We start from the raw sequence: 15,687 nt of genomic DNA, 5'->3' as shown, positions 1-15,687 counted from the left end.
TTGATGTGGACTAGGATTTATTTTTATCCCCCCAGATCAATCCTCTGGTTTTCCATATATATCTATTTTTATATAGATAGATAGAAACAGATACAGATATATATATATATGATGTATATAAACCCTATGTATACACATATAAACCCTAAATTATTAAATGTAAACTGTTGAAAATGTATACTTTGATATATCACAGTTTGCTGGAACAAAGAGGATGTTTGTTTTGTCTTTTGTCATCTGTGCATCAGTAGGGAAGCAAAACATCAAAATTCACAATCTGGGTAAATTAATTTTAGGTTGTCCTAAATATACAACTGATGTAATAGGCAAGAGTTTTTTTTTTTTTTTCTCTCTCTAAATGTTGTGGATGAGTGTTTTTATGTTGTTAGGTTAAAATAAATTCAACTACGAATTATCATTTGAATATATAGTTACCAAAAGACTGATTTTTTTCCTTCCCAAAGTTTTAGAATCCATGTTGGGATTAACAGCAATATTTTTTATTCTTTGCTTCTGGAATTTAATTTCAAAATCAGATTGTAAAAATAAGTTTAACTTTGAAGTTATAGTTTATTAGCTTTTGTATTTCATGGCAATCAATTTGTTATAAAGTAATATCTAACCATAACTAGACTCTGATATTTCTATTCCAAAATATGTAGTGGAATGATTGCTGGACCTTCACCAATTATTAATTAAGATAGATTTTGTTAGGATTGTCTTTATCCAGAAAATGTCATATAATGAGAGGTAAAAGAATTATAATCAAAAATTCAAATAATCATACAGTGAGTAGTGATGAAAAGGATTTTAGGAACACTGTATTTGGTACACATAGATAATTCTTAAAAATCTGCTTACACACTGCGATGTTATTGCTATTGTTTTATATGTTCAATATAGAAATTTAATTACTATGATAAGAAAAATAGTTTATCAGAAGTTACTAATGTTAACTTGGTAAATCATCGATTTGTGATCAAATATTTTCCCCAATTGACTAAAGATCAGTTTTGATCTTTTAAACTTGATCTTCACTAAATAAATTTATCTTAAGTAAAACCAAATTCACTTGTGCCTTTTTCACCTTTGAGTGAGAAGGAATTATGTTTTTCTAAAGTAAACTGTAATTATTTTGTTTACTAGTTCATGTTGCTTTATCTGAATTACAAATATATTGAGGAATTCCCATTGTGGCGCAGCGGAAACGAATCCGATTAGGAACCATGAGGTGGGTTTGATCCCTGGCCTCGATCAGTGGGTTAAGGATCCCGCGTGGCTGTGGTTGTGGTGTAGGCCGGCAGCTGTAGCTCCAATTTGTCCCCTAGCCTGGGAACCTCCGCATGCCGCGAGTGCGGCTCTAAAAAGAAAAAAAATTGAAATTTTGTTAACATGACATTTAGTAATTTAAATTTAAAGTTAATGGGCACAATTCCATTTGCCTCATTTTTTATGACATGTAAATGAATATTTGGAAATATAGCTCAGATGCAAAAATGATACACAGGACAGCCATCAATGCAGTGACTGCTCTAATGTGGAAAACAGGTGGGAAAGATTTAATTTGGGAGGGTGGAGGAAGTTAATATACTCCATTATCTCTATGTTTTGGTTTCCCTAGAAAGAAAAATTTCTACTGGTTTTGAAATAAAATGGAGAAATATGAGAACCTAGGACTGGTTGGAGAAGGGAGTTATGGAATGGTGATGAAGTGCAGGAATAAAGATACTGGACGAATTGTGGCTATCAAAAAGTTCTTAGAAAGTGATGATGACAAAATGGTTAAAAAAATCGCTATGCGGGAAATCAAGTTACTAAAGGTGAGTGAATACACCTTAAAAGAACATGAATTGTTTTTTTTTTTTTTAATGAATTGTTTCTTGATTGACAGCAATTTTTAGGAAAAAAGAAGTTTCTAGGAGTTCCCATTGTTGGCACAGTGGTTAATGAATCCGACTAGGAACCATGAGGTTTCGGGTTCAATCCCTGGCCTCGCTCAGTGGGTTAGGAATCCAGCGTTGCTGTGAGCTGTGGGGTAGGTTGCAGACGCAGCTCAAATCCTGAGATGCTGTGGCTCTGGCGTAGGCCGGTGGCTGCAGCTCTGCTTGGACCCCTAGCCTGGGAACCTCCATATGCCGCGGGAGCGGCCCGAGAAATGGCAAAAGGACAGAAAAAAAAAAAAAAAAGTTTCTTCTTTTTTGGTAAAAAGAAATAAAAAGATTACATATGCATATTTATTTATCTCATGACTATAAACATGATCTTAAAAGTATTTGCTGCTTCTCTCTATATTTATCTGTCTGCCTATCTATCTATCTATCTGAACTGTTTTGGGTCCCAAAGACTACGCTGAGATTCCATGATTCACTCGGAGCCTCATGGCACTCAGCGAAGAGTTGTACTCTTAGCTATGATTTATTACAGTGAAAAGACATAAAGCAAAATCAGCAAAGGGAAAAGGCACATGGAGTAAATTCTAGAAGAAACCAGAGTAAATTCTAGAAGAAACCAGTCACAAGCTTCCAAAAATCTTCTTCAGTGAAGTCATAGAGGATGCACTTATTTCCTCCAGCAAAGAGTTATGACAGCACATGTGAAATATTGTCCATCAGGGAAATTCATTAGAGACCCAGTGCCCAGGGTTTCCATTGGAAGCTTGTCACCCAGGCACCACCTGCCTGGCTCATACCAAAATTCCAGACTCTCAGAAGAAATGCACATATTCAGCATAAGCCATATTGTTTGCACAGTGAGCCATTTAATCAGTTCTGGAAATGAAGGAACACTTTTGAAATCCAAATTCCCAGGTACCAGCCAAGGGCTTACTTTGCAAGCCAATTTTCTAAGGATAAAAGTCTCAGGTTTGGAGTTCCCGTCATGGCACAGTGGTTAACGAATCTGACTAGGAACCATGAGGTTGCAGGTCGATCCCTGGCCTTGCTCAGTGGGTTAAGGATCCGGTGTTGCCGTGAGCTCTGGTGTAGGTCGAAGATGCAGCTCAGATCCTGCATTGCTGTGGCTCTGGTGTAGGCTGGTGGCTACAGCTCTGATTCGACCCCTCTGGTGTAGGCTGGTGGCTACAGCTCTGATTCGACCCCTAGCCTCCACATGCTGCGGGAGCAGCCCTAGAAATGGCAAAAAGACCAAAAAAAAAAAAAAAAAAAGTCTCAGGTTTGCTGTGTGAACTCCCTCCCTGCCATTCCCCCCACCCACCAACCATCCATCTAACCAGAAGTTTGTCAATTTTATTTTATCCTTAGAAGGAACTAATGTTTGGCTTTGTTGATCTTCCCTATTGGGTATTTCTTTTCTATTTCATTAATTTTTGTTCTTTACTATTTCATACCTTCTACTTCTTTTAGGTGGGTTTATTTTTACAGTTCCCTTCCCTAACCTTTTGAGTTATATACTTCTTTAATTTCTGGCGTTTTTTTTTTTTTTTCTCATATATGCATTTAAGGCAATCACTTTCCTCCTAAGAATAGTGTGGTATGTATCCTAGAAATTTTGATTAGCCGTTCAAAATATTTTCTCATTTTCCTTGATTTCCAAACACATGTAGAAAATTTCTAGATTTTTCTCCCCTAATTATTTACTTTTGACACAATTGCCCTGTGACCTGAGTATATGCTATGTAAGTTTATTCCTTTGAATAAATACCAAATACCTAATATTTATCCTTTCCATTGCTTGTTGATTGTTCCTACGTTTCTGAGCTTCCATCTGGGATCATTTTCCTTGTGCTTAAATACATTCTTTATTTTCTTTAAAGCAGATCTGCTGTAAGGAATGCTCCCCATTTGTGTTTATCTTTCAAAAAAAGACTTTACTTTCTATTTAAAAGATTATTTTCGGAGTTCCCGTCATGGTGCAGCAGAAATGATTCCGACTAGGAACCATGAGGTTGCGGGTTCAATCCCCAGCCTCGATCAGTGGGTTAAGGATCCAGCATTGCTGTGACCTGTGGTGTAGGCCAGCAGCTGTAGCTCTGATTGGACCACTATCCTGGGAACCTCCATATGCTACAGGTGCAGCCCTGAAAAGCAAAAAAAAAAAAAAAAAAGACAATTTTCATAGAATATAGAATTCTGGGTTGGTAGTTAATTATATTCCTTGTATTCAAGACATCTGCTGTTCCTCTGGCTTTCATTCAATCTATAGAAAAGTCAGACATTCTTTAGTATGTCTTTTTATTTTTCTTTTTCCTGGATGCATAAAGGAGGAATGAACCAAAATGAAATGTTTTCAGGAAAAGACAGAGGATACAGTTCCTGGGTTCTAATCCTTTTCTACCAATTATTGCTGAGTCACCTTGAACAAGTTACTTAACATCTATGTGCTTTAGTTTCCTCATCTGTAAAAGAGGATAATAATTGCAACTTTTTTTTAGGGGTTTTGTGCTTAGAATAGTGATAGAACATAGTAAGCTCTACGTGGGAGCTATTATTTATAATATTATGCTGTTTTATTACTACCTTTTTTGGGGGGTGTCTTTTTAGGGCCACACCCATGGCATATGGAGGTTCCCAGGCGAGGGGTCAAATCAGAGCTGCAGCCACTGACCTACACCACAGCCACAGCAATGCCAGATCCAAGATGTGTCTGTGACCCACACCACAGCTTATGGCAACACCAGATCCTTAACCCACTGAGTGAGACCAAGGATTGAACCTTCGTCCTCATGATATACTAGTCAGATTCATTTCTGCTGAACCATGACGGGAACTCCCTATTGCTACTTTAAAAATATTTTTCTACGTAGGCTCTGAATTCCTTTTTATTAAACATTGGATGTGTTTCCTTTGGTAATTGGAAATGTTTTATTTTGTATATTGTGTTACCTTTATAACTATAGCATTGTATGATATACATAATCCTTGTAAAGTAATTGTTGTATTTCTATCTCCTCCTCTCTCTCATTCGTCTACCATCTGATTTTAGAAGATATCTTCTTTATCTTAGTGCTTACCATTGAGCCTATAAATATAGTTAGACCTTATAATTTAAAATTTCAGGTCAAGGAGTTCCTGTCGTGGTACAAGGGGAAATGAATCTGACTAGTATCCATGAGGATGCAAATTTGACCCCTGGCCTTGCTCAGTGGGTTGGGGATCTGGCATTGCCTGTGAGCTGTGGTGTAGGTTGCAGACGCGGCTCGGATCCTGTGTTGCCATTGCTGTGGCTGTGGTGTAGGCCGGCAGCTACAGCTCCCATTTGACCCCTAGCCTGGGAACCTCCATGTGCTGTGGGTGCGATCCTAAAAAGAAAAAAAAAATTCAGGTCAAAAATATAATTTTTGACCCATTGACAGGGATATTAGCACATGAACTTCCTTACTTTGTTTTTAATCTTCTTTTCTTTCTCCTAATATTGTTACTAATATCATTTGTGTATTGTTAGGTTCTAAATATTCACTTTCTATTTTGTAACTGTGATGCCCACCTTTGTATAAGATTTAGTCCTGCACTGATGAGCTTACTGCTTATGTTCAGGAATTTTTCTCTATTGTATTTTACTTGAACAACAGTTTTGTTGAGTGTGAAGTTCCTTTCTTTCCTTGAGGATTTTGAGGACTGCGTTCTTCTTTTAAAAAGGTGGCAACCTTTTCTGATGAGCATTCATGTTTCCTTCTCTTTTCTTACAGTATCTTTGAGTAGATCCTGGATTGGTTCTTTTTTGATTGTGTGTTATCTTGTGACAAAGTGAGCCCATCCTGGACCAGCAATTTGGAGGAGGTTCATTTTCAGGAGAAGCCGGGGTCTTGGTCCGTGCTAGCAGGAAGCCACCATGGTTCATGGTGATGTTTCTTGCAACACAGGCTTGAGCGGGGGGTTGATTTATGTTATCTTTAATTTCTCTGAAACTTGTAGTTACAGGTTTGTTGATAATGCATTGTTTTGCCTTCCGTTTGGCTTCACGGACAGACCGCTTCCAGCAAATGAGTTTCTGTGTGGTTATCCAGACCCTCCCCTCCTGTTCCGTGGTGCCATTCAGTTCTAGGGATGCTTTCTTTCACTGACAGTCTGTGTGCCCTGGTCCCATTATATCAAAGAAGGTTTTTTTGTGTGTGTGGTTGTTTTTCTTTTCAGGGTATGTCACCAATTTTGGAAGGCTTTGCTCTGCCAGCTTTGTGGCCACAGATAATCTTTGGTTTCTTGCTAGGCTCCTATTTGATCTTGATGGTGCCCCTTGTTTGTGGTGGGTAGGGGTCATAGATCCTGCTTAGTTTCATCAAAGATGGAGCTACATTTCTTTTTCTCATTGGCTATTGTGTTCTCTAAGAGGAAAATGGAGCAGCATAGTCTTTTTTTTTTTATATTTTATTTTTTGTCTTTTTAAGGCTGTACCCACGGCATATAGATGTTCCCAGGCCCCCCGGCATATGGAGGTTCCCAGGCTAGGGTCGAATCGGAGCTGTAGCAGCTGGCCTACACCACAGCCACAGCACCTTAGGATCCGAGCCTCATCTGCGACCTACACCACAGCTCACAGCAATGCCAGATCCCTAACCCGTTGAGCAAGGCCAGGGATTGAAACTGCATTCTCAGTTGGACACTTGTCAGATTTGTTTCCACTGAGCCACAACAGGAACTCAGCAGTATAGTCTTTTAACTGTAATTTAAAAACCAGAATATAGTTTCACAATTTACACTGTTTATGCATTTTATTTATATGTTTTTCTTTTTCTTTTTCAGCCAAGCTGGCATGTGGAAGCTCCCAGTCCAGAGGTCAAACCCACGCCACAGCAGCAACCCAAGCCAGTGCAGTGACGACACACCAGATCCTTAACCCGCTGCACCACAAGGGAACTCCTATATGTTTTTCTCATGCTAAGATCTGTTTTAGACTGTGAATAATTCCAGGTAATTTGATCTTGTAAAAACTCTTTTGCATTGTTTTCATCATAGCAACTGAGGCATGAAAATCTGGTGAATCTGCTGGAAGTGTGTAAGAAAAAAAAGCGATGGTACCTAGTCTTTGAATTTGTTGACCACACAGTTCTTGATGATTTGGAGCTCTTTCCCAATGGACTCGACTACCAGCTAGTTCAGAAGTATTTGTTTCAGATTATCAATGGAATTGGATTTTGTCACAGTCACAATGTAAGTATTTCATTTAAACAGTTCTTTAAGGAGTTGAAAATGTTTCTAAACTGGTACCTCTTCCTTTCCATTCCTTTGAGCGCCAAACAAGCGCAGGCCCTTACCACGTCCTACCTGTCCCACTGCTCTGCCTCCTGCTTCTCGTTCTCCGCTCTGCTTTAGCTGGTTAATGGGCAACATCTTGTTTTAACACCCTATTGGTCATGTCCTTCCATGAGTTCCCGTGGCCTTGACACTAGCTCAGACTTCCCAGGCTGGCAGTTGAGGCATCCTTCCTTCCTTGTGTGTAAGCTCTACTCTAGGAAGAATGTTTCCCCCGAATCTCCTGATCTATTCTCGTCCTCACTCTTTGACCCTGTTGGTCATGTTCACTCGGACGGATGGCCCTTTCATTTCTACATGTATCCAAGTCATACTAATATTAAAGACATTTCTTAGAGCCCACCCTTCTCCATGGATGTTTTCCCTGACCATGCCGGTCCTCACTGGTAACTTTACTCTTTTTTTTTGGGGGGGGGGGCTGCACTGTTGGCATATGAAATTTCCCAGGCTAGGGGTTGAATCAGAGCTGCAGCTGCTGACCTACACCACAGCTATAGCAACATGGGATCTGAGCTGCGTCTTCAACCTATACCACGGCTCACGGCAATGCCAGATCGTTAACCCATTGAGCAAGGTCCGCATCCTCATGGAACCAGTCAGGTTCGTTAGCACTGAGCCGCAGTGGGAACTCCGATAGATTTACTCTTTTGCTCTTTCTTTTTTCTGGCTGCGCCTGTGGCATATGGAAGTTCCTGGGCCAAAGAATCAAGCCCACACCACCATGGTGACAATGCTGAATGGTTAACTGCTAGGCCACCAGGCAATGCTGTCTCTTTTAGTCTTGAGAGCATCATTAACAGAACAATTCATTTGATAATTAATTATATATATATTTTATACAGTATCTTTGATAGTTTAAATTTCAAGCATAAATGTTTTTTGTCCAACTAGGTCCCAGGGTCTATAAACTCAGGGACAATTTTATATGCTTTTATGTGTATTCATTATAGGGACAAAAATAATGTCCTGCACATGACAGGTGCTCAAAAAAGAATTAATTTGCTTAACTTGATGTGTCAGTCCATGTCACACTCTGCTTTTTGGCTTAGATCATCCACAGAGATATAAAGCCAGAGAATATATTAGTCTCCCAGTCTGGTGTCGTCAAGTTATGTGATTTTGGATTTGCACGGACACTGGCAGCTCCTGGGGAGGTTTATACTGACTACGTGGCAACACGATGGTATAGAGCTCCTGAACTGTTGGTTGGGGACGTCAAGTACGGCAAGTAAGACATCAACATGGTCCGGGGGTAGGCAGGGCAGATTTAACTCTCTTTTCTTGATAAAAAGGTATTTAAATTTTTTAAAAATTTGTTTTATTTTATTTATTTATTTGTTTTAGGGCTGCACTCGTGGCATATGAAGGTTCCCGGCTAGGGGTCAAATCAGAGCTGTAGCCGCCAGCCTACGCCACAGCCACAAGCAACACGGGATCCGAGCCTCGTCTTGATCTACACCGCAGCTCACGGCAACACTGGATCCTTAACCCACTGAGTGAGGACAGGGATCAAACACGCATCCTCATGGATACTAGCTTGGTTCGTTATGCTGAGCCACACCGGGAACCCCAAAGGTAGGGAAATCAAGGTAAGTGGTCTATTTTTAACAGTAAGTTAGAAATAGATATATTTATCACTTGTAAAGAGAGGTAACTGAGTGGATAAGTCTGACACTGCTCGAGGGAGGCAAGGCAGAAACAGGGTGGGATGAGTGAAACGTTTTCAAAGCATAAATTGTCTTCATGAATGAATTCTTCAAAGAAGAAGGGATTGTAACTTTTACTGGTTTGATAGAAATTGTTCTAAAATATTTTCTATAATTTCTGTTTTTAGAAAACACATGACAATATTTTCTTTATCACTCTGAGCTCTGCTTTTACTCTCATACTGTAACTTTTGTATAATTAAGCTGTGACCTTAAGCATTTTCTACATAGTTGTCCCTGTGGTAATGCTGCCAGGATATTCTTTAAGTTCTTGTGATTGATTTTTCTTTTTTCTTTTCTTCTTTTCTTTCTTCCCTCTTTCTTTCTCTTTCTATTTTTCCTTGCTTTCTTTCTCTCTTTCTTTCTTTCGCCTTTTCTAGGGCCGCTCCCTCGGCATGTGGAGGTTCCCAGGCTAGGAGTGGAATCAGAGCTACAGCTGCTGGCCTGCGCCACGGCCACAGCAACGCCAGATCCTTAACCCACTGACCGAGGGCAGGGATCAAACCTGTGTCCTCATGGATACTAGTCGTTCGTTACCACTGAGCCACAACGGCAACTTGCACTCGATTTTTAAGACTTGTTTCTCCCTATTTTCTCCTTATTAGCTTCCTACCCTCATTGTACGTGTCCCTAATGACCCCCTCCTCCTGGTACACAGTTTTCAGTGTACTGTGGCTAGACTGATGAACTTTGTTAAAATTATGTGTGAACAAAGAGTGAACAGCCCCTGAACGAAAACCCAAAAGGCTTATTTACAGAATAAAGTCTACTTATTTTCACTCTTCCGAAGACTTTTTTCTCTTAAGGCACATGATTGAAGTTTCTGGAAACCTGACTTATGTAAAATTGGAAGTTAGTATTTTAAGTTCACAGGGAAATGTGTTTTGGGGGGTAAATTAAAGTTTACTATTACTTTTCTCAATACCAGATATATCGAATAGCAATATCCAGAGCAAGTTCAGTCTCAGTAAACATGTCAGGATGTCACATTTGACTCTGTATTGCTTTTCTTTCAGGGCTGTTGATGTGTGGGCCATCGGCTGTCTGGTAACTGAAATGCTCATGGGCGAACCCCTTTTTCCCGGAGATTCTGACATTGATCAGCTCTATCATATTACGTTGTGCTTAGGTAAGATCATACATCTGCATTTTAAATTTTAGTGAATTTTTTTGGCCACGCCCATGACAGGGGCCAGGGATCAAACCCGAGCCACAGCAGTGACCCAAGCTGCAGCAGTGACAATGCCAGATCCTTAATCCACTGAGCCACCAGGGAACTCCTTTTCCCTATTTTTGTTTGTATTGATTTTATAAGCTCTTGGTACATTAAAGATGATATATTTTTTATATTAGGTAAGGTATTAAAGTTGATTTAAAAAGGTAAAAAGGATCAAATCAGATCATAGGATCAGGTACAAAATGAGTTGGCAAAAATTAAATTTTTAAAAAGTGGAACTTGGCGTTCCTTTTGTGGCTCAGCAGTAACGAACCCTGCTAGTAACCATGAGGATGCGGGTTCAATCCCTGGCCTCGCTCAGCGGGTTAAGGATCCGGGTTTGCCGTGAGCTGCCGTGTAGGTCACAGATTCCGCTCAGATCCCGCATTGCTCTGGCTATGATGTAGGCTGGCAGTTGCAGCTTCGATTTGACCCCTAGCCCAGGAACGTCTATATGCCTCAGGTACGACCCTAAAAAGCAAAAAATAAAAAAGGTGGAACTTACTTATCTGAGACTAGATTCTGACCACATGGCTGTTAATATTTTCAGTTTTCATCAGCACTTTATACTTTGCTCTTAGGCATGAAGTGCTGGTATTTATATCTTAAAAATTATAAAATGTTCTTTACCTGTCCTTTTCCTGTGCTCCTGCATGTCTTCAGTTCTATGCCTAGTGGCCTGTGAACTGTTCTAAAAGAGTGTGTTGAGATAAGAATGCTAATTTCCTTTGCGTTGACGTTTGTCAAAACCACGATAAAGACCTCCAGGCACAACCACAGTGAGAGCACTGCCTGTGGTTGATGCCGCCTGCTGAGGTCTCCAGCTCTGCTAACTGGGTCCCACGCTTATCATCACCTGTCTCGTGCTGCATAATGACAAAGGTGTATGCCATTCTCACCACCAGGTAATCTCATTCCAAGACATCAGGAGCTCTTTTATAAAAATCCTGTGTTTGCTGGAGTCAGGTTGCCTGAAATCAAAGAGACAGTACCTCTCGAAAGACGCTATCCCAAGCTCTCCGAAGTTGTGATCGATTTAGCAAAGGTAATCATACTTTTTCTTTGCACTTTCTGCCCAGGAATTTACACTGTGGAGATTTGATTTTGTCTTCTTTTTTCCCTTATGTAGTCGGTCTTTTAGGCCAACAATTTCCTCCAATGATTTAAATTTTGCACATTAAGAAAGAGTTTAATTTGGTGGGGGCGGGGCTAGAGGGACTTCAGAGATAAAGGCCTGAAAATTTTGCTTGCTTTAAGAAACTATTTAGTATTATCTAGCATGTTTTAAGTGAAAACAGCAAACAGCTTCATGTTTTTATTTAAAAAATGGTTTTTTGTTTTGTTTTGTTTTTTAGTTTTTATTTTTTTTGTCTTTTGTCTTTTGAGGGCCACAGTCACAGCATATGAAGGGTCCCAGGCTAGGGGTCGAATCGGAGCTGCACCTGTCAGCCTACACCACAGCCACAGCCACAGCCACAGCCACACCAGATCTGAGCTGCGTCTGCGACCCACACCACAGCTCACAGCAACGCTAGATCCTTACCCCACTGTGAGAGGCCAGGGGTCGAACCCGCAACCTCATGGTTCCTAGTCAGATTCTTTTCCGCTGCGCCACCACGGGAACTCCAATGATATGTTTTTAATGTTTAACATTTATTTTTCTTTTTAGGACCGCATCTGCATCATATGACAGTTCCCAGACTAGGGTCAAATCGGAGCTGCTGCTGCCAGCCTATACCACAGCCCCAGCAACGCCAGATCTGAGCCTCATCTGTGACCTACAATGCAGCTCATGGCAGTGCTGGATCCTTAACCCACTGAGTGGGGGTAGGGATCAAACCTGCATCCTCATGGATGCTAGTTGGATTCATTTCCCCTGCCTGAGCCACAACAGGAACTCCTAATGTTTAACTTTTATTTTATTTATTTTATTTTATTTTATTTTTTTTATGACTACACCTGTGGCATATGGAAGCTCTCTGGGCCGGGGATTGAATCCGAGACACAGTCGCGACCTATGCCACAGCTGCGGCAACACCAGATCCTTTAACCCAGTGCACTGGGCTGGGGGTTAACCCGTGCCTCTGCAATGACCTAAACTGCTGCAGTGACTTAAGAGTCTCAATTTACAAGCTCCTTTCCATCTCTTTGTTTTTTGTTAAACCTTGCCATTTGTCTATTGAAGAAATAGGTTGTTTATCCCTAAGAGTTTTCTGTATAGTCTAGTTTAATATGTTCCTCTATGTCCTATATTTCATAAAAGTCATAGTACAGCTAGAGCTCGATCAGAATCAGGTTGAGTTTTTGGTAAGACTATTTCATGAGAGGTTTGTATATTTCTGTCCAGAGACACTTAATGTCCGGTGGTCTTTCTTTGTGTGCTGTTAGCAATCATTGGTAGTCATTGTCTAGACTGGTGCTTTATCCTTTATCATTTTGACGGATGTTTAATGTCCATCGACTCTGAAGCGGAATTTTCTATTTCTCTATGTTTAAAATGTAAATGTGGGCCGTTTTTCTTTGATGTGAACTGTGTGTATTCCTTGATTTCCCAGAAATGCTTACATATTGACCCAGACAAAAGGCCCTTCTGTGCTGAGCTCTTACACCATGATTTCTTTCATGTGGATGGATTTGCTGAGAGGTACAGTACTGACTGTGTTTTCTGGGTCATACCAACCTAGATCTGAAGGGAGGCCTCCATAACAATACATAACAGGAACAAACACTATTTCTTTTTTTTTTTTTTTCTGGTCTTTTTGCCATTTCTTGGGCTGCTCCCACGGCATATGGAGGTTCCCAGGCTAGGGGTCCGATAGGAGCTGTAGCTGCCGGCCTACACCAGAGCCACAGCAACGCGGGATCCCAGCCGTGTCTGCAACCTACACCACAGCTCATGGCAACACCGGATCCTTAACCCACTGAGCAAGGCCAGGGATCAAACCCGCAACCTCATGGTTCTTAGTTGGATTCGTTAACCACTGCACCATGACGGGAACTCCCCCCTTGCTTTTTACAAGGCAGTCCCTTCATGCTTTTCAGTCTCCTTGTGGTGACAGCCACTACTCAGGTCACTGATTTCTGTGTTGCTGCCAGCTGTGTGATGCCATCATCTTGGGTGCTGATGGCATTTGCAAAGGTGCTATCTCCTGTTGTAGCCAAACTGACACCACATCCAGTCCTATGACACTGCTGACACTGCCAATATGCTGGAGACCTTGATGTACCAAACCTGTGGCTGCCAGAGCTGCTGACATGGTCCCCTATGCTGTTCCTGCTGCTGGTATCAGTGCAGCGGACAAAACAAAAAGTAGTGAGATGAGTGGCAATGGCATTGCTTTATATTTTTGCAAATCTATTTACTATCTAGCTTAATAGAAGAAGGCTGGGTTCTCATATTTGCTTCTGGATTCAATTAGTTGTGCTCTGCTGTTTTGGATGAAATCTATGAAGAAATTCTAGCCTCACACAAATAGGTAGTTGGAAAATGGAAGAGTATTTTAATAGCCCTTTTTGATCATTGTGGGTATTCTTTTATTCTATACCCCAAACTTTGATACTAACCCAAACCTGACAGTATTAGTTTGTTAAAAGTTGCTTGCACTGTGGAATCTGAAACCATATCAACAAACTTCTTCCCCTGTTACATTAAAATTCACTTGTCTATCTTGCACCTTGTTGGTTTTTGTTTTTGTTTTTGTTTTTGTTTTTGTTTTGTCTTTTTAGGGTCACCCCCTGCGGCATATGGAGGTTCCCAGTCTAGGGGTCTCATCAGAGCTGTTGCTGCTGGCCTATGCCACAGCCACAGCCACGCCAGATCTGAGCCACCTCTGCAATCTACACCACAGCTCACAGCAGAACTGGATCCTTAACCCACTGAGCAAGGCTAGGGATCAAACCCGCAACCTCATGGTTCCTAATCAGATTTGTTTCTGTTGGGCCACGACAGGAACTCCTGTCTTGCACTTTGAATAGCTCTTTTACCCATGCGTGCTTTTGCAGCATCATGCTCTAGGCATTTGGAAAATATTGTGTTGCTAAGTTATGCAAGGCTTTAAAATGCTGGCATTATTTCATCATACAATATCCAAAAGTCGCAGTCTCTCTCATCAACAAGTCTTTGGGATTGGGAATCTGCTAAGTTCACGGGGGTAGATGCAAGTTGAACAGAATTCTAATTTTGCATAAAAATTTAAATTTTATCATTGATGCAAATATTATCAGTTGTTTTCCATGAGGTGATAAGCTCCTTTGTTCATTTTTTTGAAAGAAAATATCTGCTGAGTACCCCAAGTCTGAATAATAACAATAATTTTTTTTTTCCGACAGTCTTTCAAGTAAAACTATTGTTCCATGAAAAAAGCGGTTAGTTTAGTTTGTAGCTCCATCACTTACACAGGTGTTTTTCCTAAGATAACCATTGCGCTTTGATTTGTAGCAGAGGTGCTTTATGAATACTCCCATTTTAGTTTTTTGTTGTTTTTTGCTTTTTAGGGCTGTGCTTCTGGCATATGGAGTTCCCCAAGATAGGGGTGGAATCGGAGCTGCAACACCACACATCACCACAGCGACACCAGATCCAAGCCTCGTTTGCGACCTACACCACAGCTCACGGCAATGCCAGATCCTTTAACTCACTGAACAGGGCCAGGGATTAACCCCATGTCTTTATGGATACCAATCAGGTTCATTACTGCTAAGCCAGAAGGAGAACTCCTGAATATTCCCATTTTGTGACACGGAATGTAAAAAAAAGATGTATGCAGGGGTTTCGATTTATTTTTTTATTGCTTCATGAGGGACATTTCATTTTTTTTTTTTTCTTGGCCACACCCGCAGCATGAGAAAGTTCCCAGGCCAGGGATTGAACCCACATCACAGCAAAGACCTGAGTCACAGCAGTGACAATGCCAAATCCTTAACCCACTGAACCACCAGGGAACCCCATCAGGGCCATTCTTAAAACTGCCCTCCATCTTTTTTAAAAAAAGGGGGAATATGTGGTTATGAAAAATACAATAACTGCTAGTAAGGTTTGGTGCCACTGCTTCTATTCTTGGTAAGGCGCCTGCAGTCTTACCCACCGTATCATTTTATATCATCAGTGCATGTGTTAACATCGTGGAAAAGACGTCATATTCGTATTAAGATGAGAAGAGCTTTGACCTTATGAATCTTCTGAAAGGTTCTCAGGGATTCCCAGAGGTCTGCAAACTACCTAATTTCTCATTTTAAATAACACCATCTAGTATCATATCCAGTTTATCTTTTAATTTTCTAAAATTTTTTTTGTCTTTTTATTTTAGGGCTGCACCTGCAGCATATAGAGATTCCCAGGCTAGGGGTCGAATCAGAACAGTAGATGCCAACCTATGCCACAGCTATAGCAACGCCAGATCTGAACTGAGTCTGTGATCTACACCACAACTCGTGGCAACACGGGTCCTTAACCCACTGAGCGAGGCCCGCATCCTCATGGATACTAGTTGGGTCCATTACTGCTGAGCCACTACAGGAACTCCTTAATACCCAATTTTAAAAAATAGAGTAGTCTGAAAAC

The 15,687-nt window shown here is 40.8% G+C and overlaps 1 protein-coding gene across 2 annotated transcripts in view; it reads left to right on the top strand.

Annotated features, from left to right (window-relative positions):
• The window catches only part of CDKL2 (cyclin dependent kinase like 2), a 29,755-nt gene that overhangs the window by 1,319 nt on the left and 12,749 nt on the right, over positions 1-15,687 (top strand). Inside the window, exons 2-8 of one of the 2 annotated variants that reach the window (XM_021101448.1) lie at positions 1,147-1,231; positions 1,622-1,820; positions 6,909-7,103; positions 8,255-8,433; positions 9,928-10,040; positions 11,033-11,172; positions 12,683-12,771. In XM_021101448.1, the coding sequence (XP_020957107.1) occupies positions 1,653-1,820; positions 6,909-7,103; positions 8,255-8,433; positions 9,928-10,040; positions 11,033-11,172; positions 12,683-12,771 (884 nt within the window). In that variant the 5' untranslated portion in view covers positions 1,147-1,231; positions 1,622-1,652. The remainder of the gene's footprint in view (positions 1-1,146; positions 1,232-1,621; positions 1,821-6,908; positions 7,104-8,254; positions 8,434-9,927; positions 10,041-11,032; positions 11,173-12,682; positions 12,772-15,687) is intronic. The other variant, XM_021101447.1, reaches the window with a different exon arrangement.

This window comes from Sus scrofa, chromosome 8 (assembly GCF_000003025.6).
Source record: "Sus scrofa isolate TJ Tabasco breed Duroc chromosome 8, Sscrofa11.1, whole genome shotgun sequence".
Lineage (NCBI taxonomy): Eukaryota > Metazoa > Chordata > Mammalia > Artiodactyla > Suidae > Sus > Sus scrofa.
This window is presented reverse-complemented; position numbering and strand designations above follow the sequence as displayed.